This window comes from Silene latifolia, chromosome 3 (genome assembly GCF_048544455.1).
Source record: "Silene latifolia isolate original U9 population chromosome 3, ASM4854445v1, whole genome shotgun sequence".
Lineage (NCBI taxonomy): Eukaryota > Viridiplantae > Streptophyta > Magnoliopsida > Caryophyllales > Caryophyllaceae > Silene > Silene latifolia.
The window spans coordinates 18,550,219-18,575,696 of NC_133528.1; the positions used below are offsets into that span (position 1 = coordinate 18,550,219).

Sequence of the window (25,478 nt, forward strand, 5' to 3'; positions counted from 1 at the left end):
GTTCAGATTAAACAATTTCGTGGTAATATCCCAATCACTTATAATGAGCACTTGGGTGTGCGTCCTCGTTCTTATACTATGTTGGTACAGTAAAAAGATCCGCTTAAATTTGGTATCAGAGCCATGGAAGTATATATAATTTATGATAGTTAAGTCATAATTCAACATTTTCTCATAACTGCGGAAGGAGAGACACCGTTTTGCCGTTATGCCGTGGATAGGCGCTAGGCGTTTTTTTTGTCATCTCCGTACGTTACATTGATTAAACAATTTCGTGGTAATATCCCAATCATATAATGAGCACTTGGGTGTGCGTCCTCGTTCTTATACTATGTTGGTACAGTAAAAAGATCCGCTTAAATTTGGTATCAGAGCCATGGAAGTATATATAATTTATGATAGTTAAGTCATAATTCAACATCTTCTCATCTTATGAGTTTACGCGTACTTAATACGGGTAAGTCTACTGTGAAAAACAGTATGACTGAAGAGGTTGAATATCCTCAGAATTTAGAGTTGCTAAACAAATGGACAATTCCAGAAGTTAGCAAAAGAACTATTTATAATTATGGGTTTTTTGAATATATCGGGTTAAAACACAGAGTTAAAACCACAGAGGAATCTATTTCTCTAAATAATGAAGAAATGTATCTTCAACTTTTAAACAATAGTGACTTAGAACCACTAAGAAAATCTAAGCACCAATTTATTCATATTGGTTTAGTCCAAGTGGCCTTTAAACCACTAACTCTGGAAGGATTACCAGAAAGTTTTATTGCAGCCTTAAGAGATGGCAGAAATTTAAATTGGCAAAAGTCAATTATTGGAGTTGTTAAATCCAGTTTGGCCCATGGTCCAGTCTATTTTGACGTTTATCCAAATTTACAATTATCTTTGACAGATTCTAATATATTAGATGCTTTAACTTTGAATGTTAAAACTCATGGTTACAATTATGCAAAAGGATCTGAGTTAATTTGTATTTGCTACAGGATTTATTATAAACCTTTATATACTTTAAATCCTCACTGTAGATTAGCTGATAAAGCTATAAATGAGACTATTATTATTGAAACTAATTGTAACAGATCTAATATCACTACTAGAAAGGCTATTAAATGGGAAGAAATATCTTTCCCTGAAAATTGGACAATCACCCAGGCTATGCCTCCTCAACCGATTATGGAGACTAATTTACTTGATGTACAACAAACTCCTGAAGGAGCTGTTACTTTAAATTTTGGTAATAAACATATTCGACCAAAAAGTAGTACTTCAAAAATGACTAGATCTTTTTCTAATAGGACTTTTATTTCAGCCCTTGATCAAGATTTAGATATGCCTAGTACATCTAGGTGTTCAACTTCTCAATTAAGAGATGAAGATTTTATTGAAACAGATGAAGATGTTTTAAGAATGCATTCTGATAAGATTTTAAGACGACATTCTAAAAAAGAAGCGGACACATTGTCCCAAATAAGTTATCTTGATGATTAAGAAGGCCTTACTAGATTTTTCTCCTGGTTCCTTAACCAGAAAATTAATTAGTAATGAATTTGAATCTCCTATTTGGGAAAAATTTAGAAATTGGTTTTTTCATAATTTTGATGAAAAACAACAAGACATTTTGCAAGATGAATTTTATGAATAATGCGCAAATCGTAAATGCGATTATTTATTTTGTCCCTTGGTATTGTTCAACTTATTTATATAATCATTTAACTATTCTTGAAAGAAATTTTGAACTTCTCAATGGTAATGAAGTTAAGGGAGTTTATCCTCCTCTTAAGAAATTTAAATTAGATGGGTGTTCTTACATGCCCCTTTCAAAAATGTATGAAGATGGAACTATTAGCACGACTACTAAACATTTAAATTATTTAAGCGAACAAAATAATTATGCTAATCTATCTTTAAAAATTCTTGGAGAACATGTTCTGATTTACACCATAAGGCTAATAAAGTCATAAATCTTCTTAATGAAGTCATTCAAAATACCAAGACTAAAGACCTTTCTTCTTCGCAAGAAATAACTCCTATTATAAAAATCCTCCGATATAGAGAATTTTAAATTTTTATCGACATTAACAATGAACGACTTATAAGTCGGTTGGCAAATAAGGTTGCAAATTTAAAATTGCAAACTTTAAGTGAAGAATTCAATCCAAATTCAAAAGATGATTTGAATGTTATTTCAAGAAATAAATGGAGTCAAAAACCTATTGATACTCTATATTATAATAGAAGACCTTCACCTGTTGATATTGGGCATGAAGAAAATCTTTGAGATTATCAGTAATAGTTATAGTGGATCTCATATCTATGAATGGAATATAGATTATTTTCTTTGAAAAACAAATTCATAACCAATGCCATAGAATGCTTATGTATTCACAAGTTTGTAAAAATGCTAATAATAGTGAGTCTACTATTGCTAAAATGATAGCATCGGGATTTAGGTCAACTTAAAGGATGGTGGGATAATTACCTCACTAATGAACAAAAAAGACTATTTTTACGAATGTAGAAATTAAAAATGAAGTGCCTACTGTAAACTGCGGTTTACACTTTACTTGTCAATATACTTGATCATTTTTCTTGGTCAATTGGGGAATAATTATGATTCCACAAGAACTCTTTTACAAAATTTTAGATGTAAAACTTTAAGCGATTTTAGGTGGTACAAAGACACCTTCCTTAGCGAGAGTCATGCTTTTAGGAATGCAATAGCTCTCATTGGAAAGGTAAATTTATTGATGGTCTACCACACTTATTTCTTTGAAAGAATTAGAAAAATTCTTCGTGGAGAAAATCCTTCTATTAATTACGAAAAATATAATTATGGTCACCTTATTAAAGCTTGTACAATTTGAAGGAATAAACCTTTGTAATGAGATTAAATTAAACCAACAGCTCAAACATCAGAACATTATTGAAAGAAGCCAATTAGGTGAATTTTGTGAACAATTTGGTATGGATATGCCTTCTAGTTCTCGTAGAAAACAAAACAAAAGCAATGATAGAATTTATTCTCCTAGATATAAAAAGAAAAGATATTCTAAAGCTAAACTTGAAGAAAAAACTTATCGGAAAAATCAAAGAAAATTCCATAAAAAGCAGTATAGGAAAAAGGGTTATATACCTTCAAAAGAAATAAGGTGTTTTAAATGCAATAAAAAGGGTCATATGGCAAACAATTGCTGGACCCAAAAACAAATTAATAATCTTGATATAAATGATGATCTTAAAGACAAGATTTCAAAATTATTTCTTAATGAACTTGATCTGCAAAGTGAATCGAAGCTATGTCGATAATTTCGATAATTCTAGTAATTCTAGTAATAATTTAAAAATCCTTAAAAATGATTCTTTTTACACAGACAGTAGTTCTGAAACTACTAATTCAGAATGTGAACCCTGTGGACAGGGAAAAGTTTGTATTAATCCCAAAAAGGATGAATACTTTAATCTTTTATCCAATTTTCAAGATGCCAAATTACAAGTTCTCACCAATAATGATTGGTTTGATGTTTTAAAAGCCATCCCAAGTCTTTGATTTAAGATCACAAATCATTGAAAATATACCTAGCACTTCTCATAATAATTTGGATTATAAAAATAAAAATTTTCTGAGAAGAAAAACCTTATTCTTTAAATGAAGTTTATAAACGTCTTCAAAATAAAAACACAACTTCTAATCCTTCTTCTTTACAAGATATTTTGAAAGAGATGGATAATTTAAAATCTCAGATTAAACTTCTAAAAATTGAAGAACAAAGAAATGATACAAGAATTTCTAATCTTGAACAACTTTTTATTTTTCAAAATGATTTGCTAAACAATGATCAAGAATCTAATGACAAAAAGGTTGATAACCATGAGATTCCTATTCTTAACCCTAGTGGCAAAGATCAAGCTAATCAACTTGTTACTACTCTCCCAGATTTAAAGAGGAATAAAAAATTTCTCCAAACCATAAATATGGTTCTTTGGACAAAAATGGTATGTTAAGATTCTTCTTAGAATTAATAATCAATTTTCTAAAGAATTTATTGCTTTAATTGATCTTTGGAGCGATTTAAATGTCATACAAGAAGGAGAAATTGACTCCGGTATTTTGTCAAAACTACTCATAGTTTATCTCAAGCGAGGAGGAGATAAATTAGATATTGATTTTAAACTCCCAAAAGCGATATATGCGTTAATAACACTGCATACCTTTAAGCTTTCTTTTAGTAAAAAATAAACTCTCGGTTCCTATTATTCTTGGAACACCTTTTATAACAAAAATTTATCCTTTTTTCTGCAGATAATAAGAATTTAAGCGCAAATTATCAAGGAAAAACTATTACTTTCGGTTTCATCATGAAACCCTTTATGAAAACTATAAATGAGATTTATGATAGAATTTCTTTAAAAGAAAATCAATTAAGTTTTTTAAAACATGAAGTTAACATTTTAACTATAGATCAAAAACTTAATAATCCTAGATTAAAACAAAAAATTATTGATATTGAAAATCAATTTTCTTTATCTATTTGTAATGACCATCCTAATGCTTTTTGGAACAGAAAAAAGCATATAGTAAATCTTCCTTATGAAGAAGATTTGGGGAAGATAATGTTCCTACCAAGGCTAGGCCTTGTCAAATGAATTCAGAATATTTAGAATTTTGCAAAAAAGAAATAAGTTCTCTTTTAGAGAAAAAACTTATTGGACCATCCAAATCACCATGGTCTTGCATGACTTTTTATGTCAACAAAAATTTGAAAAGGAACGAGGAGTTCCTAGATTAGTCATTAATTATAAACCTTTAAATAAGGTCTTAAAATGGATTAGATATCCAATACCTAATAAAAAGGATTTATTAGACCGTTTGTATAAAGCTCTAATTTTTTCTAAATTTGATTTAAAATCTGGTTATTAGCGATTCAAATTGACCAGCAGACAGATACAAAACGCTTTTAATGTTCCTTTTGGACAATATGAATGGCATGTTATGCCTTTTGGATTGAAAAATGCTCCATCAATTTGAGAAAATTATGAATGATATTTTTAACAATTATAGTCATTTTATCATAGTTTATATTGATGACATTCTCATCTTCTCTATGAATATAGAAGAACATTTTAAACATTTAGATATTTTTAAAAAGATTGTCATATCTAATGGTTTAGTTATTTCTAAAACTAAAATGTCTCTATTTAGGACTAAAGTCGATTTTTAGGTCATAATATTGAGAAAGGCCAAATTATTCCTATTAATAGAAGTATTGAATTTGGATCTAAATTCCCAGATGAAATCATTGACAAAACTCAACTTCAAAGATTCTTAGGAAGTTTGAATTATATTTCACCTTATTATGATGATTTGGCAAAAGATACAGCTATTTTATATGACAGGTTGAAGAAAAATCCCTGTGCCTGGTCTAATGATCACACTAGAGAGTCAGGAAAATTAAGAGTAAAGTTATATCTTTACCATGCCTTAGTTTGGCAAACCCTCATTGGGAAAAAATAGTAGAAACTGATGCTTCAGACATTGGTTATGGAGGAATTCTTAAACAAATAGATCCTAATAATAAACAGGAATTTTTAGTCCGTTTTTATTCAGGAAAATGGAATTCTGTACAATCTAATTATGCAACGGTTGCTAAAGAAGTTTTAGCCATAGTCAGATGTGTTTTAAAATTTCAAAATGATTTATATAACCAAAAATTTACGATAAGAACTGATTGTAGTTCTGCGAAATTTATGTTTCAAAAAGATTTTAAACATGATGTTTCCAAACAAATGTTTGCAAGGTGGCAAGCTCATTTAGCCCCTTTTGATTTTGAAATACATTATAAAAAAGGATCTGATAATCATCTCCCTGATTTCTTAACAAGGGAGTATCTAACTCTATAAGAGTTTGTTAATTGTTTCAGGAATGGAGTTTGGTCGAGGCCGTGGCCGTGGCCGCTTTATGCATCCTTCTAATAGAGGGAGAGGAAGACAATCATCCTCAATTATCAGATATGGGAATACCCATAATACAGGACAATTATCCTCAATTATAGGATATGGGAATAACCCAGAAAAATCATCCGAAATTATCAAAACTGGGAATAACCCAGGACCAGGATCCTCATCTGGTTATATAAGACCAAATAATATTTTGGCACAATATGGTGAGAAAAGGCTAATAGCCAAAAATTTATGTGATAATATCACAACGGATGAATTTGAAGAATTCCAAATATGGAAACAAAAAGGACTTAATATAAGTTCCCCATCTTTCAAAAAAATTATGAAAGAATCTCTTGATGAAAAAGAGAAAATGGTGAAATCACCAGAAGAAAGGGAGATTATTATACTCCAAAATTCTGATAAAAAATGGGAAGATAACCCTTGGTTATTATATAACCGTTATTTAACCAATAATCATTATCCTATGGAGACTTATAAAAGTCGAGGATTTTATGAAGGCATTCTCTCTGATAATGAATGCAATTTTAATCATTGGGAAGATCCAGGAAATTTCTGGAGATTTTCAAAAATCAATATTAAAAGGATAATATCCATTGAAGAATGGGGAATAACTCCATCTACTTCTAAAACCTTAATAAACAAGAATAATATCAAAGTTGAATACAATTACTGGGATTATGTCCAGGCTTTTGATCAAGTTTTCTTATATGAAAATCCTACGAAAAGCCACACATGGCTAATAAAAATTTACCCTGAAGTTTTTGATCAAAATCTGCCAAATTGGTTAATCAAATGGTGGCAATTTTATGGACCTAATGAAAATATTCTGCCACAAATCTTTAAAGATCTTTATGACGAATGGAAGGAGTTACTTCAAAAAACTGATCAGGATGATATTCCTGGCATTATTCAAATGAATTTCTTTATTGAATTTTCTATTCCCTGGATTTGGAAGTTTATCCCCAAAACAGGATATAATAATATCAAATTATTTTGTTTAAAAAGAGAATCATATTCTCGTTTTTGGGACGCCATGTTAAGACAAGATAAAGACACTAATGAGTTAAAGTGTATATACACAATCAATCTAATTCAGGACAAGATTGATAGTCTAATTATCTTCAATGCCGAAGAAATCGGAGATTTGGAAGAATTCCAACAATCGAAGAATTACTTGAGTTTAAAGGTAAAAGCGAAGATGGAATTCTTTGCCATTACAATAAATTGGCGAGAAAGGGCTTTAGCTCAAAAAGAATGAATGAGGATAATAAATCCCAGACAAGTGATGTATCAATGACAAAATCAACAGCATCCAATAGCAAGAATAAATTTGAACTTCTTCAAGATGCTCAAGAAATGGAAGAAGAAACAGAAGTCCAACTTCTAATAGAAGAAGAAATAATCAACAACAGGGTCAAAAATGCCAAATCAAAAGACAAAGGGAAAATAGTGGAATAAAAACCACCCAGGAAACACGCATGCAATGACGCATGATAAGCATGGACAATAATGGGCACTAATAACAGTTCCCGCACTAATTTTTGCAATAGTTTTTTAACACTAATAAAGTGTTTTGTAATAGTTGTGAATAGCTTTTATTTTTTGCCTATATAAACGGGCAAATGTTTTAGTTAGAGGCAGGCTTCTCCTACCCCTCTCTCTTTGCTCTCTCTCTCTCTCCCCCTTGTAAATCTTCTTTCTTATTAATAAAATCTCGTCAACCGTTAGTCTTCTATACTGAGCACAATCTAAGTTTGTAAGTTTTCTTGTTTTTATTGTTTTAAATTTATTTTAATTTACTCTAAGGATGAGCCTAATAGGCTAAATCCTTTGTTGAATTATGACGACACTTGATTAAGTTATATATTAAACCATGGATGTGTTATTATTTTAAGATGGTTTTATTACCTATCAACATAAAATAAGAAGGTTTAGTGAGGGTACACATTTTGTTCAAACTGAATTGATAACTGCGGAAGGAGAGACACCGTTTTGCCGTTATGCCGTGGATAGGCGCTAGGCGTTTTTTTTGTCATCTCCGTACAGTTACCAGTTCAGATTAAACAATTTCGTGGTAATATCCCAATCACTTATAATGAGCACTTGGGTGTGCGTCCTCGTTCTTATACTATGTTGGTACAGTAAAAAGATCCGCTTAAATTTGATATATATATATATATATATATATATATATATATATAGAGAGAGAGAGAGAGAGAGGTGAGATCCGGTGAGAACGACCATTCGGTGAGAACGGTGAGAACGCACTAGATACCTTAGAATCCTTAACTCCTATAAAAGTTTATACTTGGGATAACTGTAGCTATGAATAGTTTTACCCAAGTTTTCCCTCTGCCGTTGGATCTTTCCCTTTGTATCTTGGCCCTCCATTTTCCATTCACTCACAACCACAACTTTCTCATTCTGTCTGACTTTCTACTCCAACCACATCTTTCTCATTCTCTCTTCTCTCTCACTCTCTACTCCACTCATTCCCGTCTCACTACTCACTACTCACTACTCACTACTCATCTCACTTTAACAATCGACTTCGAAGAGACGGAGCTCCGTCTAGGGTTACCTGGTGGCATCAACAACACTAATATGATCAAGATCAAATTGCTAAGAATAATAATGGGAAAAGAGGGTTTGTTGAGACTGAGGTTAATGAAACCGCTAATGTTGATCTTAAGCCTGAAACTAAGCTCATGAGTTTACCCGAAAGCAAAGCACTGCAAATAAAGAGCGCATGCCCAAAAACCATGTGATACCACAAGAGAGCCGATGCCTGAAAACCATTTGAATATGTGATACAACCAGGGTCCGCAAACATTCCAAGTTTCCGACATCCATAAGCTGCCATCAATCCATCATGCTAAACCAGTACTAAGGTATCAAGCCACGTTATCATCCTCTATTATGCTTTTCGGTGTTGATTATTTTCATTGGTGTTTTTGTTCAGTTTAATTTTATTTGATCCGATTTATTGTTAATTATATTGTTGTAGTTTCATTAGGCGATTCCTTCAATTTAATTTTGTTAATTTCAAATTTAATTTGCTCAATTTGTGTTTATCAAATTACCGCTTAATGATCTTATTCAGCTGAAAATTAGGGGGCTTTTGGTGTTTTGATGGAAAAAAATGAGCACGTGAAGTTAAGGATTGATGAATTGGGGATTTTGTTGTTGAAGTTGTTGTGATTGTGTAATTAAAGTTCATCGGCTGGTTACTTACTGTATTAAGCTGAAAATTAGGGTTTTTTTGGTGGTTTGATGCTTCGAGAGTTGAAGAATTTGAGCTCGTGAAGTTAGGGATTTGCTGAAATTACGGATTTTAGAGTTGATTTGTTGTTGTATTTGTTTTGATTTGGGGATTTTGATAGTTTTAGTGGAAGTTAGGGTTTACTAATTTTGGAAGTAATTAGTAATTATGAAAAATCTGCAGAATTTGAGCTGAAATTATTTGGGTTTGCTGAATTTGAGTTGAAATTGGGGTTTTTGTTAGATTTTAAGTAGGAAAGTTAGAGGAAGAACAAGGAAACGTTTTATTCACAGTTTATATTGGCTAAAAAGGGGCCTTTGGGAACTAAACGGATTGCAGCGCATTTAGAGAGGAAGGTGAGGAAGAATCAGGTTGCCGACGGTTTTCGATCGATGAGCTTAGGGTTTTTGATTGATGAAATTAGGGTTTTAGTGATTTATATAATCATTTTTTGGTAGGAGAGTTAATTAATTTGCGCAAATTTCTTGATTGATTGGATATTGATTGAAGTTCTTTGAGATTCGGGTTTTCGATTGATGAATTTAGGGTTTATTTATTTATTTATCATCTGGTTGTAGGAGAGTTGTGATTAATTTCCGCAAATTTCTTGATTGAATTGATATTGATGAAAGTTTTTGAGGTTAGGGTTTTTGATTGATGAATTAAGAGATTTCTTTTTTATCAGCTGTTGAGGTAGGGAGAGTTAATTAATTTGCACAAATTGCTTGATTGATTCTATATTGATGAAGGTTCATTGAGATTAGGGTTTTCGATTGATGAATTCACGGATCTTTTTATCAGCTGTTGGTAGGGGTTGATTAATTTGCTCAAATTTCTTGAATTTTCGAGCTAATTATGTTGGTTTTTTTTTTTGTTCTGTTGTGAATGCAGCTCAAAGGAGAGACCCACTCTCGGGTAAGTTCGGTTGCAACTGCTTCTTGTAATTGTAATTACTTTTTGATGTTGTAATCTTCGATATATGATTAGTTTGTTAGGTTATGTTTCATTTATCGCTATCTTTTGATGGGGTTTTCTAGATTATTTTGCTTCCTTTGTTTAATTTATTTTCAGTTCGACTCGTTTTATTCAGTTATAAATTCATGTTTACAATGTAGTCTGTATAGTATCACAACAGACGATGTTATGACCTTAACTTCAAATTAATAGAAATTAGCCGTCACACCTGTTTATGCAAAAATGATACATGATCTTGTCTTGTGTGGTAGTTCTCATAATCAGCTATACTTATTTGGTTTAGGCGAGTACTTATTGTCATGGGTTCATGGTGGTAGCTGGAGTTTTGGGGATCATGCTCTTATTTTTTTTGATATTTTTTTAAAATTTGGAACAGTGGTACGCGGATTAAGACCCGCAAACGGAATATTGCTGCTCCTCTTGACCCTGCAGCTTTTTCAGATGCAGTGGTCCAGATTTACTTGGATAATGCCGGTGATCTGGTGAATACTTTTTCTCCGTTTGTCGTTGTCCTTCCCCAGGCGCAAGTATGAGAGATGTAATGATCTGATGATTTTTTCTTCAATGCAGGAATTAATCGCTAAGAGTATTGAATCTTCTGAACTTGACTTCTTGAGATACGGGGATACTTTCTTTGAGGCAAGCATCATATACTTTCTTTGAGGCAAGCATCATATACTTTCTTTCGGAGGTACCAAGCTGCTTTTCTTTCTTTCAAGCCTCGGCAACAATTACCTTTTCTTACTTTGGTGAGCACTCATGTGAATATTGGTTGCCATCTTGATATTTGTCTGAATCGATAAAGTTTCTTTTTGGACCGAGGATATTGATTATTTTATCAGATTCCCATGTATAAATGTGTCAGTTCCCACAGTAGTTTCTTACGCCTTATTTTCCTCGTTCCGTTTGGCCTCAATTTGACCCCCACCTGGACTAATTTTGTATTTAAATTTCCCTAAATTTCTGATTGTTTGTCTGTTGAGTTGCTTTCGGTTTCCATTGTTTTTTTGGCTGGTGATATGCATTCATTATCTGCAGTTCATTCGGCCTTTACTACCCCTAACATTATGTTAGTTGTTTTAACAATACCGCCATTTGAAACTACATTGTTAATCAACAACTGGTTCTTTATTGTTTTTTTTGTTAACAACAATTGTTAACAATATTCGTGAGTATGCTCTCTTATTAATCAACAACAAATTTCTGAGGCGTCCTTGTTTTTTTTTTCCCTAAATTATTTAATTGATGGCATGTTCTTTATTGTTTTACCTCGAATCCCATAAACTTATATAAGATGATCTCACATGTGAGACCAACGCTTTAACCCTATAATTAAATGAGCAATACAAAAGGATTTGGCCTTTAGGTTTGGTCTTTCATATGAGACCGTCTAATACAGGACTCACTGTCCTCGAATTGCTGTGATTGATATAACTTCAACTGAATTGTATATTTTGAATTTTCTGGTGAATTTGTTAATCTTCTGTCGAACATTGTTGCAGCAAGTGCACTAGGACATTTATCTTCCTGCATATTTCGAAGTCCCAAGTAGGCAGACGGCAAAATACCTTGACGACCCAAAGCGATCTGGGGTACTCATGGAGGGTTTTCGGTTCCTCGACGTCCGGTGAGAAAGTCTTTACTCCACCGGTAATCCCTTCACCTTTATATCTGTTTCGACTAGCCGAGAGTTGTTTCTTTAATTTTTGTTTTATATATCTAATTTGTTTGTTTTTTGCAGGGTTAATCTCATCAACCACATACTGAAAAGCTGCCTGCGAGCGATTTGCATGATTTTGACGTCTATCGAGGTATATGCATTTACGCTGATTCACCAATTAATTTTAGATTGTCAATGCAAATCAGCGAGTGGGAGAATGAGGGCGTAGATTGTTAGAATTGATCATCATATGTTTGCTATGCATAGACTTATAGTTGTTTTAGAAGTTTGAGGCAGGGTACAAGTTTTTTAAAGGGGTGAGTCGACTTTGTTGATACCAAGGCCATAGCTCTGAAACTAAACATGAGACTTATTTATGATCGATAGCGCATTCACTTCAGGAGTGTAGAAGCATATTGTGTATTGTGAGTTGTGTCCGACATAGGCTGATTTGCTAGGTTTCTTTCCGTTTGTTTGGAATATCATTGATCAGAAACATTAGGACACAATAGTTCTTTTCTGCCAATGAACACTACTACTACGCCCATAAACTTCGTTATAGCGGGTTAAGGGGTTCCGGTTTACACAAGCTCACCCTTTGTTGAAATATTTAGGTGTTTCAAACTGGATCTTCGATTGTTCTTTTGGTTGATTTTTTTTTTTTTTTATTATGACAGTCCAGTTGCGACCTTTTACTACGGCACTGAATCTCTCTCCGACACTTGATCACAAATTTTGTTATTTTCATTGAGATAATAATCCACAGTTCCACACAACATCTACAAATGTTTGTCAAAATTCAAAGAACACATAAGAATTGAACACTATTCAACCTCTTTTAAATAAAGATCGTTAATTAAATAAGAAGCTTATGCATACCCTCAATTATAACGTTTTTCTTGATACGGGATCATTGTGTCCTTTAAAACCTTGATAACTAGGTCGTGATGCAATGTCCCGATCCATTTTAAATATCATGCCTTCTATAGCACAATTGACGCAGCTTTAGCTCATGTTGTAGTCCGCTTTCTAGGGTAGTACGGTGTTATAAATTGGTTCTAGCATTTTGATAATGTACCTGATGGACATCATTTTGCTGACAAAGGTATGTGAACCGTGCCCTGTATCTACTGCATCTGACATGTGGTCCTTCGCATCCAAACACTGCTGCTACCTACATAAATGTGGCGATGATGGAAGAAGGTTTAGGAAATGCTCATGTTGCGCTAAGATACCTTCACGAAGCTCTGAAATGCAATCAAAGACTACTTGGAGCTGATCATATTCAGGTCATCTCTCGTCCTATACCCTTTCCACTCTATTAATATATTCATATTCAACTCAATATGTGGTTTTCTCATGCAGATCACTGCTATGCCGGCTATCATGCCATTGCAATTGCTCTGTCATTGATGGAAGCTTATTCCTTGAGTGTTCAGCATGAGCAAACTACTCTGCAAATCTGCAGCAAAACTTGGTCCGGAAGATCTAAGAACTCGGGTGAAGTTATTTTATTATCTTACAAAAACACTTTTAAAGTGAAAATAATTCTTATATTAGTTAGATGTTTTCAACACTGGGAAACCATCAAGTCTCGGTTCTGAACTATTGTATGTAGGACGCGGCTGCCTGGCTTGAGTATTTTGAATCTAAAAAGTCAGAGAATGACAGAAGAAGTCGCACGTAATGGATCTCCAAAGCCGATGCGTCTATTTCGATAAAGGCCACTTGAGGTATTCAAATTGATGTAGTTTTCACGAATTTGGTGATAACTTCTAAAAATAGCGTGTTCATATTTACATTGGGACTTGCTTTTGAAAGTCACTGCTTATTTGTTACCCGTTTATTTCATGTTGCAAGTTATGCATAGTCCTGGGCGCCTTCTTGTTTGTCGGTTGTCTACTTGACTATTACTTTGTAATCTAAGAATTACTTCCATCTTCCAAGGTTCTTAATGTGTAGAGCCTCAGAGATTTCCCTTTTTTGTCCCATTTACAGATCCTATTGAACATTGGCTTCGCCAATGATCACTTGAACAATGTACGATCATAATGGGGTAAAAATCATAGATCTTATAAAAAAAGCATATCAAAGCCTATGTGACTTTTACATGACCATTATGTCGGAAATTTTAGTGTTAACAAGGCAAGTCTACACACATGATTTATGATATTTGTAGCAAGGAGTTGGGGAGTGATACTATAATAGTATTATCAATGTATTGTATTAGTATACCAAGGAACTAAGGAATTGAAATGTAAGTAAGGTATCTAATAAATATTATATACTGTATAAGGTACACATACAAAAAAATGTATGCTTTGACTGGGATTGTGTATACGGGTGATATGGATGCAAAAACAACATGGTTTGGGTGTGTAAATGTTTCACAAAGAAACAGCACTTCTATAGTGCACTTAAATATTGTTGTGCTTGTGTAAACCGGAAGTCTTTTACTATATATCTACTTTGATGCTTTTCCATAACGTTTATCGATAATAAGCTCCATGGGATACATATTGTTGTGCCTTTTAACAAGACTAAGGCCTTGTTTGGATACCCAAAAAGGAGGGAAAGAAAGGGGCGAGAGGAGGGAAGGGAAAGGGAGGGGAGGGATAATGAAGAAGGTGATTTTTCTTCCAAATCTTTTATTTGTTGGAGGGAAAATAATTTGGCTTGTAGGACACTCGAACACAATAGTTGGTCATTTTTGAAATATTGGTGTTATCCAAGTCTTTGATGTGTCATCTCGGCATTTAGACACCAGGGAAAAGAATTGGAATAACATAGATTATAGTCACCCTAAGTACATGGCTACAAGCTATGCAGCTGTTTGTATACTAGCAGCACTTAGAGACTGAATTTGTGCATCACTGTTTTGTGTTAGTCTCTCAACATGTTATCCTTTTTGCGATTTTGTGTTTTATGTTTTATCTCCTTAGCCTTTGTTTTCTGATATTGTCTTTGTTGTGGATCCAGTTTTATCAGGTTGTGAAGTGAGGTCTTTAGCTCAGAACACGAGGTACTAGAATGCTAATCGTAAAAATTGTTACTAAGTCATGACCGCACTGAATTGTTGGTTCCTCGAGCTTATAATTTCTTGTTTGTCCCTATATTCCATGCACATATTAGTGCTTATATATGGGGGTTTGGGGGTTGTTGCAGTTGTTAATGCCAATGACAATCGCCCTAAATTGTTTAGCAGAGTTCAATGACTATGATGGTGACGAAGAGGTTTTAGAAGACGCGAAGGTTGCTTGTAGAAGTGGCGGTGGTATCAAGGTAGGCCCCAAATACGGCTAGCATTATGTTCCTAGGCTTTAATTGAGTTTATGTGAGAGTTCTCTAATTTATTTATGTTCTGTGTTTTTTAAAAGCAGATAAAAAGAAGGGGACAAAGAGGCAGAAACTCTGAACACGGCAATGATTGCTATGGGAGTATATGTGATCACTACATTGCGACGATGATGGTGGTTAATATTTTGATATTTTCACTTTAAATGTGCTTGTCTGAGGTTTCCGGGTGTGATTGGCCCGCTTTTATTTTTTTTCGCAGTCTCAGACTCGTGATGACTTTGGTTGTTTGTTGTATGCAGGGGCCATACAATTGTAGTATAGGAGCTGACAAATCATTTGAGCGTGATGTAACAAATGGTCACTACAAGGCATTTTTTAAACTTTAAGTTTAAATAATATTTCAGGGCTTCACTTTGGAAGAAAGTTACTTATGTGAGTTTGTGACGGTCTCATTTTTTTGCCCCGTCTGCTACTGGTAAACTCCCTTGCTCTTTTGATTCAGATTTTAATTTGGCCTTTTTTTTTCTTATTATTAGAATGTAAAGTTGCGTTTCGGTTTCCATTGTCTTTTTTGTTGGTAATATGCATTCATTTTCTGGCTACAATACCATGTCAAATCTGTTAACAATCTCGCCACTTAAAATTGCATTGTTAATCAACATTTATATTCACTCACATGCCCCATTATCTCTCTCTTAATTATTCACCCTTTACTTTGCTCATTTCATTTCATTCTTTCTCCACTACTCATTTCACTTGACACACTTTACCTTTGATGCCATATACTCAGCTCAATTATTCATCGTCTCTGCCTCTGAGTACTACAAATCAAAATCATAGTTTTGGTCAAGACTCAAGATCCCATCTATGTTTTCGTGATGTTTTTTAATGCGGGATTTGCTTCCGCGTTATTTTTCCCGTTCCTTTGCTTTGTTCATTTCTGATTGTTCTGAGCCGATCTCCTGGGACTGGAATTTCTGAAGAGATCTCCTGGGGCTAGAGTTATGGTCGGTGTTTTATAATCCCGGCTTACGAGTTAAAATTAGGACCGGATGATTATGAGAAAGTTGCATGTGTTGGTACAATTGCTGTTAAATAACCCTATAATTTATTTGCTCATTTCTTACTCTTTTGCAGGGTATTAGGTTGTGTGTCTTATCCATGTGATGACGTATCTCCATAAGCATCACTTAATACTCCATGAATTTCTGAAGAGATCTCGTTGTTTTGTTAATTTCTGAAGAGATCTCCTTGGCCTAGAGTTGAGGTCAGTTATTTATAATTTCGGTTTCTGAGTTAAAGTTAAGTCCGGATGATTATGAGAAGGCTGCCTATATTGGGACAATTGCTGATTTTAATGCAAGTTCAGATGTTTGCCCTGTTTGGGGATGACATTCTTTTTTTTGGGTGGGTGTTAGTTAGTTATGAATTTGCAGAGTGATTTAAGTGTTTAAAATGATTCGGGTATTAGGGGAATAATGGTGATTAATTGATTTACGGTTTTAACGTGCATTTACTGGTCCTTAGCGATATTAACCACCCCCACCCCCTCTCATTGTTGATATCTCCCTTACACTCCTCACCACCCCTTTTTTTTTACTTAACCCTCATTCATTCCCTATATTTCATTCTTTTTTTTTTTTTCATTTCATTACCTGCTCTCTTGTTTGCTAATTTCATTCGTTCATATGCTCAACGACGGTATAACTGGCTCTTCTCAGTTTGTGGTGCTTCTCACCGTACCAAAGAGGCAAAGATTCTTACTTTATAGGTGTTGATAGGTCAAATAAGCTTGATGTGCCTCAAATTAGTGCTTCTCACGGGAATAGATGCTAGATTCTTACTTTATAGGTGTTGATAGTAAATACATTTTTTAGTGTCTAAATAATTATAACATTGATAATTAGGTTGTGTGTTTTTGATGAAGTTTGAATCTTTGATTGTGGGTTTTATTGGTTTAGTGCCAGGAATTTATAGGATGATGATTTGAGTGAGATGAATTCATTTATGTTAATACTTAGTCGGTTCCATTTGATTGTATATGTTTTAGAAAGATGTGAGGGTATCAATGAAGTATCGTTAATTGAAAAGAAATTGAGGAGGGATGCGGCTTGTTGCCTTATTTAGATTTTTCAGTGTATCAAATCTGTGAGAATTCGTTTTTTATTACGATTAAGTTGATATGTGAGTTTTTGTTTTAGCAAAATCAGGAAATGAGGTTGATAAATTTGGGTCTTGAGGTGTGGTTTGAGCTGATTTTATGTTCTATTGTTTACTGTTTATGCAGCTGCATGAGTATTGTAGCAGCTGTAGATTCTGAAAAATTCTTGACTTGCTTTCATTGCCTCCCCACCCTTGATTCCCCCCTCTTAATCCTCACCTTCCACTCTATGTTTTACACTCTTTCATTCCCTATCTTTTTCATTTTGCCTCTCATTCCCAATTAATCCGTGTTTCAACCATTCATTCCCTCCTCTTTCTCTCATACATGTCTTCCCTTTAAAACCACACAATCCTTGCCTACTTTCTCCTATTTGCTCTACTTACAGCTCTACTACTTTCTCCTCGATCCTCTACTATTCGGGAGATCAACTCTAAGGTAGTTTCCTTGTTGAATCCTGTGTCGTACGACTTTTTTGTTTTTGTTGTTTGGTGCCTTGTTGATTCTTGTTTCCCTGTTGAATCTTGCTTTTTGTTATTACTTTTCTTTAGCTCTCTGAGAAGCCATTTAACTTTGATTACCTTTTATTTGTAGAAAAAAACAAGTAAGCATCAAATGACCTGACCGAGTTGAATCAGCTTGACTCGGGAACTACCGGGCAAACATAACCAGCGCGTTCATAGTGTATCAACGCTTTGTCAGATTACGAAGGTGAAGTCACAAGTGCATCCTTGGCATTTAGGCTAAACTTTTAGCGTTCTTTATGAAACAAAATAATTGTAATATTTTTTCATTCTCATTTGTGTTGTTGAGATTGGTCCTTTAGGCGGTTGGCCATTACGTTGTTAGTGTTTAGGTTTTAACAAAGAAACATGGGAGGCGAGAGGGCAAAGCTGGAGAGGGTGGGAAAGAGTTCAGTAGGTTACTTTATTTTAAAAAAATATACATTTGAGAGGGAGGGATAAGGAATAAAAAAGGACGGAGGCCATGAAGAAGTTAGTTTTAACAGATGTAAGTGAGACCAGGGGGAGTGAGCGAGTTAGCAACTGGAATCGACAAACTTCATGCTTAAAATCAAATCTAAGTTGATTTACCATCAAATCTGCAGAGTATGGTCAAAGTATCATTTATGCTTCTCGTTTGATTTAGCACCTTGCTACTTACTTTGAAAGTTGTTTAGAAAGAAATGTTTGTCTGATTTAGATTTTTGCGCAATAGCTCTTGTTATCAATGTGTGATTTCGTATGGTGTAGTCTATGTTAAAGATTTTATTAAAATGCTCCTAAAGTCAGCTGTTGCGAAGCATTGCAAGAGTGTTGGTATTGTAGCTTAGGATTAGTATCATAATGTTGCGTCACTAAACTCTTATATTGCCTTTTGTATTTCATTTGTCTTCCAGGACTGTCTAAGTAGTTACTAGAACTGACAATTGCCTTCACTTTGCTATAATTTTCAGCGTTCCTCCTTTTTAGCAATCTTTCATTATGCTTTTTCTACCTTATCTCTGTTTGCTCTAAATTCAAGAGCTAAGTATAGGCATAACCCCTCGCTTTATATCTCCATATGTCTTCCTCTTGTGTCGCTTGATTTAAACCTTGCACTCTGGTAGCTAATCTCATATGTCGCCTAGATTCAGCTATTATGATACCAAGCATAATGGAAGACCTTATTGAGATGCCTCTCGCTCGTGATGAGTAGTCTGTGCTTGTGTCGGTGTCGTGTGTTTGTGACAAGGGCGTTATCTTTCTGTTGTTTTATGCGTGATATATTTAGCGTACTACTAACTTTCGTGGTAATGCTTCGCGATAATTTCAGGTTTCACCTCAGTAGCAACTCCTTTGTTATTAAGTGGTCGGACGACAACCATAAGAACCTTGCAGAGTTGCAGGTAATCGTTTCCTCCGCCTTTCCTTCTTTTACCGACTCTTTGCTTGTCTTTTAGATCTTGAACATTTTCTAAGGCTTATATTTCGTTTTAACGCTTAATTGCTCCGAAGTTAGATAGGTATTGACGTTTCTGACGATGGACATAGGCCTTTAGGTTGTGGATTAATACATCACTTATTGATGCGGTTATTAGAACTGATTGTATTGTGCCACTGATTTGGTCATTGCTTTCAAGCCTTTGTTTATGGCATGACTTGGTGTTTGTGCTAATATTTGGCGTTTAACGGAGCTTGTAGTTATTCATCTACAACCCTTAGAAGTGACTGTGGCGCCACCACGAACTACAAGTAAGGATGTAGTATATATTGGTAGGCTTGCAGATGTGTCAATTGAGTGTAAGATATGGATTGGATTATTTATTCAAGTAAAAATCATTGAAAAGGGAACCAAAAGTAAGGTTATAAAGGCGCTACTAGCTAGATTCACTAAAGGGTCTCGTGACTTTATGGATCATATTTTGCTGCTAAAAAAATGTTCTCAGCTACTCGCATCAAATGTTATTTTGTATCCCGCTCCCTCCCATTCACCTTGCCGCTATCACAGTGCCCACGTGAATTAATGCACTGATTTTCTATTACTGGTAGCATAAGGATTTTGACTGTGGTCGATTGTTAATTTGAGAAACTCATACTTCTTATCACTAAATTTGAATGCTTTCCTCGTCACAGAGGAAGATCTGTTTCTTGTTGACCTTCTAACTCTAAAGCTTGTTGGGAGAAGACACTTGGGGCCAACCTGGATGACAATTGACAAGTAAACCTTCCTTTTGTCTCTCAAATTTACGTGTAAGTCGAGGTGCATATGTATTGTATGTGACCACTATTCTTAAATCATGCTTAGGTTTATAGATTCAGGCCCAGTACTAGAACCTGGCAAGACGGGCGTTTTGGCGGTGTTCGAATACTGAGTCACTTTAAGAGTGGGAGTACATCCCCGAAGTTGAAGGACTATAGCTCAAATCGACAGGAGAAGACCGATGAGCCTTTTTTTAAATGGGAATGTATCTTAGGGAACACGTAATTCTAGAGGTAGTCTTAACCGCTTTAGTGATTTGTTTCTCTATACAAGACTCGAACCTTCTAAGTCAACATATGTAAATTCTCATAGGAAGGGACATATATTTATAGCTCACTATCAGTATTAAATGTAAAACCTTCGCCTTACAAGAAACCTTTGAAGATGCATAAAAGATAACTAAGGCTTAGGGTAACCTGTTTTGATGGCAGGGTTGTTCTCAGTTCTCACTACTCATTTAGGCTAAGGCGCAAGAGTCAGCGTTCAGTGTATTTGTGGTCTTATGTGACACCTATAATCATTTTAAGGATCTGCTTCTACCAGTAAAAAATCGAAATCCATAATTGTTTTGACGGGTAAAGGATCTCTAGATAAATGTTAGTAACTATAGAGAAACATGCAATTTGCTACATTGATCTGTTTGGAGCAATATAGCTACTGCAATTTCAGAATTTATGTAAATGGTTGGTGCTTATTGATTTTGTTATAAAAAATCTCGGCACGTCGTTGCCACTGTTGCTGTTTTTGAAAAAAATGGGGGCAAATATTAAAGAAGATAGGCTAGCACATTTAAAGAACAAGTGGGTACTCAAACATAAGTCTCTAATCTAAACACAAAATAGTTCATGTTTATCTTGTCAACTTCTGGTACACTTTTGTAACGGGTGCACACTTTCAAGCATAAGAAGGAAAGGTTTCAGGTTCAATAGCCCAAAAACAGTTGTACGGAAAGTTGTATTGGAAATAAAACTAGCAGTTAATTTCTGGGTGTAGCGGATAGTAACATATGACTACTAGACAAACCCTACTTTTTTTCCTTACACATACCTTACTTTGTCCCATCTTAATCCTATATAGCATGCATCATCGTGCCTTTATTGTGACTTTACAGTGCTGCACACTGTCCAAATTCATGACCCAGCTGTAAAATTGTACGTTCCAATCCCTAAGTCATCCTATATGAATTTGACCACCCAAAATAGTGGAGTAAGGTTCCCGATATGTCTGATAAATGGTTTAGACCAAATTGACAAAGTAATTAACATTCTATTCTATACGACAACGCACGGTATCTCAAAATAATTTAAGTTGGTCTTTTTTATAAATGATTTAACCGAATTGGGGCTCCGCGCCCGGGAGGGCGCGGCGCAACAACTAGTATATATAAAAGGTGCAATTTTTTTTTTTTTTTTTTTTTTTTTTTTTTTTTTACCAAATCTTATATACACTTTTAACTAAAGTAGGTACACTTTTTACCAAAATTCTATATACGCATTTTAAGGATGTAGATACACTTTTTTTTTTCTTTTTTTTTTTGTTTTTTTTTTCTTTTTACTAAATCTCATATACACTTTTAACTAAAGTAGGTACACTTTTTATCAAAATTCTATATACGCATTTTAAGGATGTAGATACACTTTTTTTTTTTTTTTTTTTTTTTTTTTTTTTTTTTTTTACCAAATATCATATACACTTTTAACTAAAGTAGATACACTTTTTACCAAAATTCTATATACGCATTTTAAGGATGTAGATACACTTTTTTTTTTTTTTTTTTTTTACCAAATCTCATATACACTTTTAACTAAAGTAGGTACACTTTTTATCAAAATTCTATATACGCATTTTAAGGATGTAGATACACTTTTTTTTTTCTTTTTCTTTTTTTGTTTTTTTTTTTTACCATTTCTCATATACACTTTTAACTAAAGTAGGTACACTTTTTACCAAAATTCTATTACGCATTTTAAGAATGTAGATACATTTTTTTTTTTTTTACCAAATCTTATATACACTTTAGACACTCCTAGGTACGTTTTTTCAAGAATTCTAGATACACTTTATAACAATACAGATACATTTTTTATAGATACTTTTTTTTTCTTCACCAAATCGTAGATACACTTTAGACACTCCTAGGTACGCTTGTTTCAAGAATACTAGATACACTTTATAACAATACAGATACATTTTTTTTCCTTTTTTTTTTTACAGCTACTAGATACATTAAAATACATGTCAGATACGCCTCTTTTTTTTGGGTAAATCCAAATACACTTTACAATATTATACATTTATACGTACGTTATTTACATAAATTCTATACACACTTTATGACGATGAGATACAATTTTTTTCCATAGTAGATACACTTTTTTTTTTTTTTTACCAAATCTTATACACACTTTAGACACTCCTAGGTACGCTTTTTTCAAGAATTCTAGATACACTTTATAAAGGGCATTTGCACACTACTATACATCTCAAACATATACAGCCTTACCCATCCGCACTTAGATAATTGGAGAACCACATAATCAACGGGTTCAAGCAAGCTCCAATCAATAAGTTTTTTTAAAATAAACAATGCCATAAGATGGTCAAATAAACAGATCCCAAAACAAAAACACAAATTTTTGAAAATCATTCTATTGAAGAAATAACCAAGTTTAAGAGTAATCATGTAGTGAGATGCTTTTATAATCTGCAACACTTGCGAGTCTGCCGGCTCGTAATCCAGTCCCACCAGGAGACTGAAATGCAACACGCCAAACCATGTCAGTGTGGTTTGTCATGCTCTGTACAGCGGCTCGCATGCCAAGGTCCCACAGCTTCACCGATTTATCACTTGACCCACTGTACAGAGCAGCTCCATCCGGGCTTGCATCCACGCTCAGAACCCAGCTTGAGTGGCCCGACAAAGACCCGATCAAGCTCTTTCCTTCGGCGTCATACATGTGTATGTGCCCATCATCAGACCCCGAGAAAAGGAGAAATGTTCCAGTGAAGGATAACTGGATAAGGGAACTGACCTGATTAGGGTTCCGGTCGAGAAAGGATGGCCCTTTGAATTTAAGTGTACAAGAGTATTGGCGGTTGCCACGTATGGACATAGTTCCATGATGATCACAGTATAGTTTACCGATGATTAGGTTATGGATGCTTGTTGTCACCTGAAACCATCAAGCAAGCACATAAATAAATCTCTTCCCAGAACATGACGGATACAGTTCATACAGATATAACAAGATAGTAAACTAATCAGATTAGAGCAGAACATTTGCAAAATCATGAACATCACAGACAGCACCTTGCTCCACTGGAATATTTCTCCGTCATCGAACTGAAGTGTCAGAAGTCCAACTGGGTCAAGTTGAATTGATTGACCCCAGAATCTACTCTTGATGTTGCTGTCTGCCCAGAATTTCCACCCCCTGCCTTCACAATGACAGGCAACGAGAGTCGGATGGTGACTGACCTGTAACAAAGTATAGAATATTAGAAAACGTCCTCTAAACGAAGCCGAGACTCCAGAAATTAGCACCCTGGAAAACAGAACACCATCTGCAGAGTATCACTTCTTTTACGACATGCGTTATAAAAAACTTAGTCGGACTTGTAAACCATCAAATGTAGCAATGCATGATTTTTATAAGAAAGTAACAGAATCTACCTTTTCAGAGAAAAATCGAAACCCTTTCTCAGGATAATCTGCCTCATAAGTTTCTCCTAGCAAAGGATTAAATGGTTTACAGAGCCGTCCCTCAGTCGATGCATAACCTGAAACAGCAAAAGCTGCAACATTTACAATTCTCATGAAACTGTTCCCCTGAAAGCAAAAACAAATAACAATAAAATTGTGATTACTTATTCGACTGTACTAGAAATAATAACGAAATATCTCATTCACCCTTTCATCATTAATTAAACGTGGGATTAGTATTCAAAGTTAGGATCAACACTTGAGAGATTGGGCTAGCTAAAACCTTGATACACAAATGTAAACTGTCGAATGCAGATTAAATAACAGAAGTCCAGTATGAATGTTAAAGCGTCCAACTATGATATCACTACCTCATTCCTTGAAGTCTAGTTTTCTATACAAGGATCAAACTAGCAAAAAGAGACAGTCACCTTTTCCGTATCAGATGCTGATGTATAATAGTACCGAGTAGTATTCCAAAAATTTATTAGGACCAGCTTAACACAAATTACATGACCACAGTATATCAACCATTTGTTTTAATTTTCGCTACACAAGGTTTTAATCTCACCACAAACATAAACTAACCTTCTTTCGCTGATAAAATTGTTCGATTCTTCGGATTTTGCCATCCGTTCCTCCAATTGACGCGTCAGTTTGTATTTTTTGCAGCACTATATCTGGTGATTTTGAAATTCGCTTTTTAGTTTTATTTTCCGGCGAGTAATATCGGTGGGAACCGGCTAAGGTAAGGAGTTCAGATTGGATAGTTGATTGGCAGATTTCAAAATCAAAGGAAGGAGAATCAGGGTCTGTGATTTAAGAATCCGAAATTTTGGGGATTCGTGCCGTCGTGGTGAACTTCTCTCATCCCCAATCTTCATCTGCTTCTATCGACGGCAAAAGGATCACGACCGGCGACTCTGTCATTCCCGATCAGTCACTGTCGGTGATTTGGGTGCGGAATAAAAGAGAGGAGAGATGCGAGATAGGGACGACGACGGTGGTGGTCTCTGCCAACGTCTTAACAACGGCGGTCTGTGCCGGAGCTCGGTGTCGGCGATGGTGGTGGTCGCCGGATTCTGGTAATGGGGTAGATGGGGATGAATGGGATTTTGGTTTTGGCAGTGTGATGTTTACAATGGGGTATTGGGGTTTGTATGTCGTAGTGTTTAATAAAAGTGGCAGTTAGTCCGTTCTCACCGTTCTCACCGAATAATCGTTCTCACCGGATCCTAGATCTATATATATATATATATATATATATATATATATATATATATATATATATTGAATCATGTGAGGCACCCTTCTTAGGGTAAGGCAGCTGTATCCATCCTAAACCGTTGGATCATAGACTTACCAGATGATGCCACGTGTCCCCCTATATTATCCACCACATGCACAGCTAACATCTCATTTACTCAACTCATTTTACTGCGTCTCCTTCTCTCTCTTCAACTCAGCTCCATAATCTTCATCTCGTCAGTTGCCATTAACGCTGAGCTTCCGACCGCCATTGCTACTAAGCTTTTCATCCGCCATTATCCTCCTCAACTTAGTTATTGTCGTACTTGGAATTCCTAATTCGTAACGAATTAATCTCAATTTCATCCACTATACGATTATAACCTAATTCTTCAATTTCCCCTAATTCTTCTCATATTTCGTTCTAATTTACCGATCATCATCAATTCGCCAGTTAATC

The 25,478-nt window shown here is 34.7% G+C and overlaps 1 protein-coding gene and 3 long non-coding RNA genes across 5 annotated transcripts; 3 read left to right on the plus strand and 1 right to left on the minus strand.

Moving 5' to 3' along the window:
* Window positions 1-9,909: 9,909 nt before the first annotated feature.
* Window positions 9,910-10,847, plus strand: LOC141645977 (uncharacterized). Its single transcript, XR_012545245.1, has 3 exons — window positions 9,910-10,147; window positions 10,584-10,689; window positions 10,778-10,847. It is a non-coding gene; the product is annotated as an uncharacterized LOC141645977 (long non-coding RNA).
* Window positions 10,848-11,947: 1,100 nt separating this feature from the next.
* Window positions 11,948-20,738, plus strand: LOC141645979 (uncharacterized). 2 transcript variants are annotated; one of them, XR_012545248.1, is made up of 4 exons: window positions 11,948-12,018; window positions 19,141-19,213; window positions 19,941-20,025; window positions 20,113-20,736. It is a non-coding gene; the product is annotated as an uncharacterized LOC141645979 (long non-coding RNA). The 2 variants fall into 2 exon arrangements; XR_012545247.1 differs by having other exon boundaries at window positions 19,941-20,738.
* Window positions 15,467-16,431, plus strand: LOC141645978 (uncharacterized). Its single transcript, XR_012545246.1, has 2 exons — window positions 15,467-15,639; window positions 16,302-16,431. It is a non-coding gene; the product is annotated as an uncharacterized LOC141645978 (long non-coding RNA).
* Window positions 20,739-22,408: 1,670 nt separating the features above from the next.
* Window positions 22,409-24,589, minus strand: LOC141647337 (oxysterol-binding protein-related protein 1B-like). The gene is made up of 4 exons (XM_074455477.1): window positions 24,359-24,589; window positions 23,741-23,896; window positions 23,378-23,545; window positions 22,409-23,240 (listed from the first exon to the last, which is right to left on the minus strand). The coding sequence occupies exons 2-4, from the start codon at window positions 23,882-23,884 to the stop codon at window positions 22,737-22,739; spliced, it is 816 nt and encodes a 271-aa protein (XP_074311578.1). The 5' UTR covers window positions 23,885-23,896; window positions 24,359-24,589; the 3' UTR covers window positions 22,409-22,736.
* Window positions 24,590-25,478: the final 889 nt, after the last annotated feature.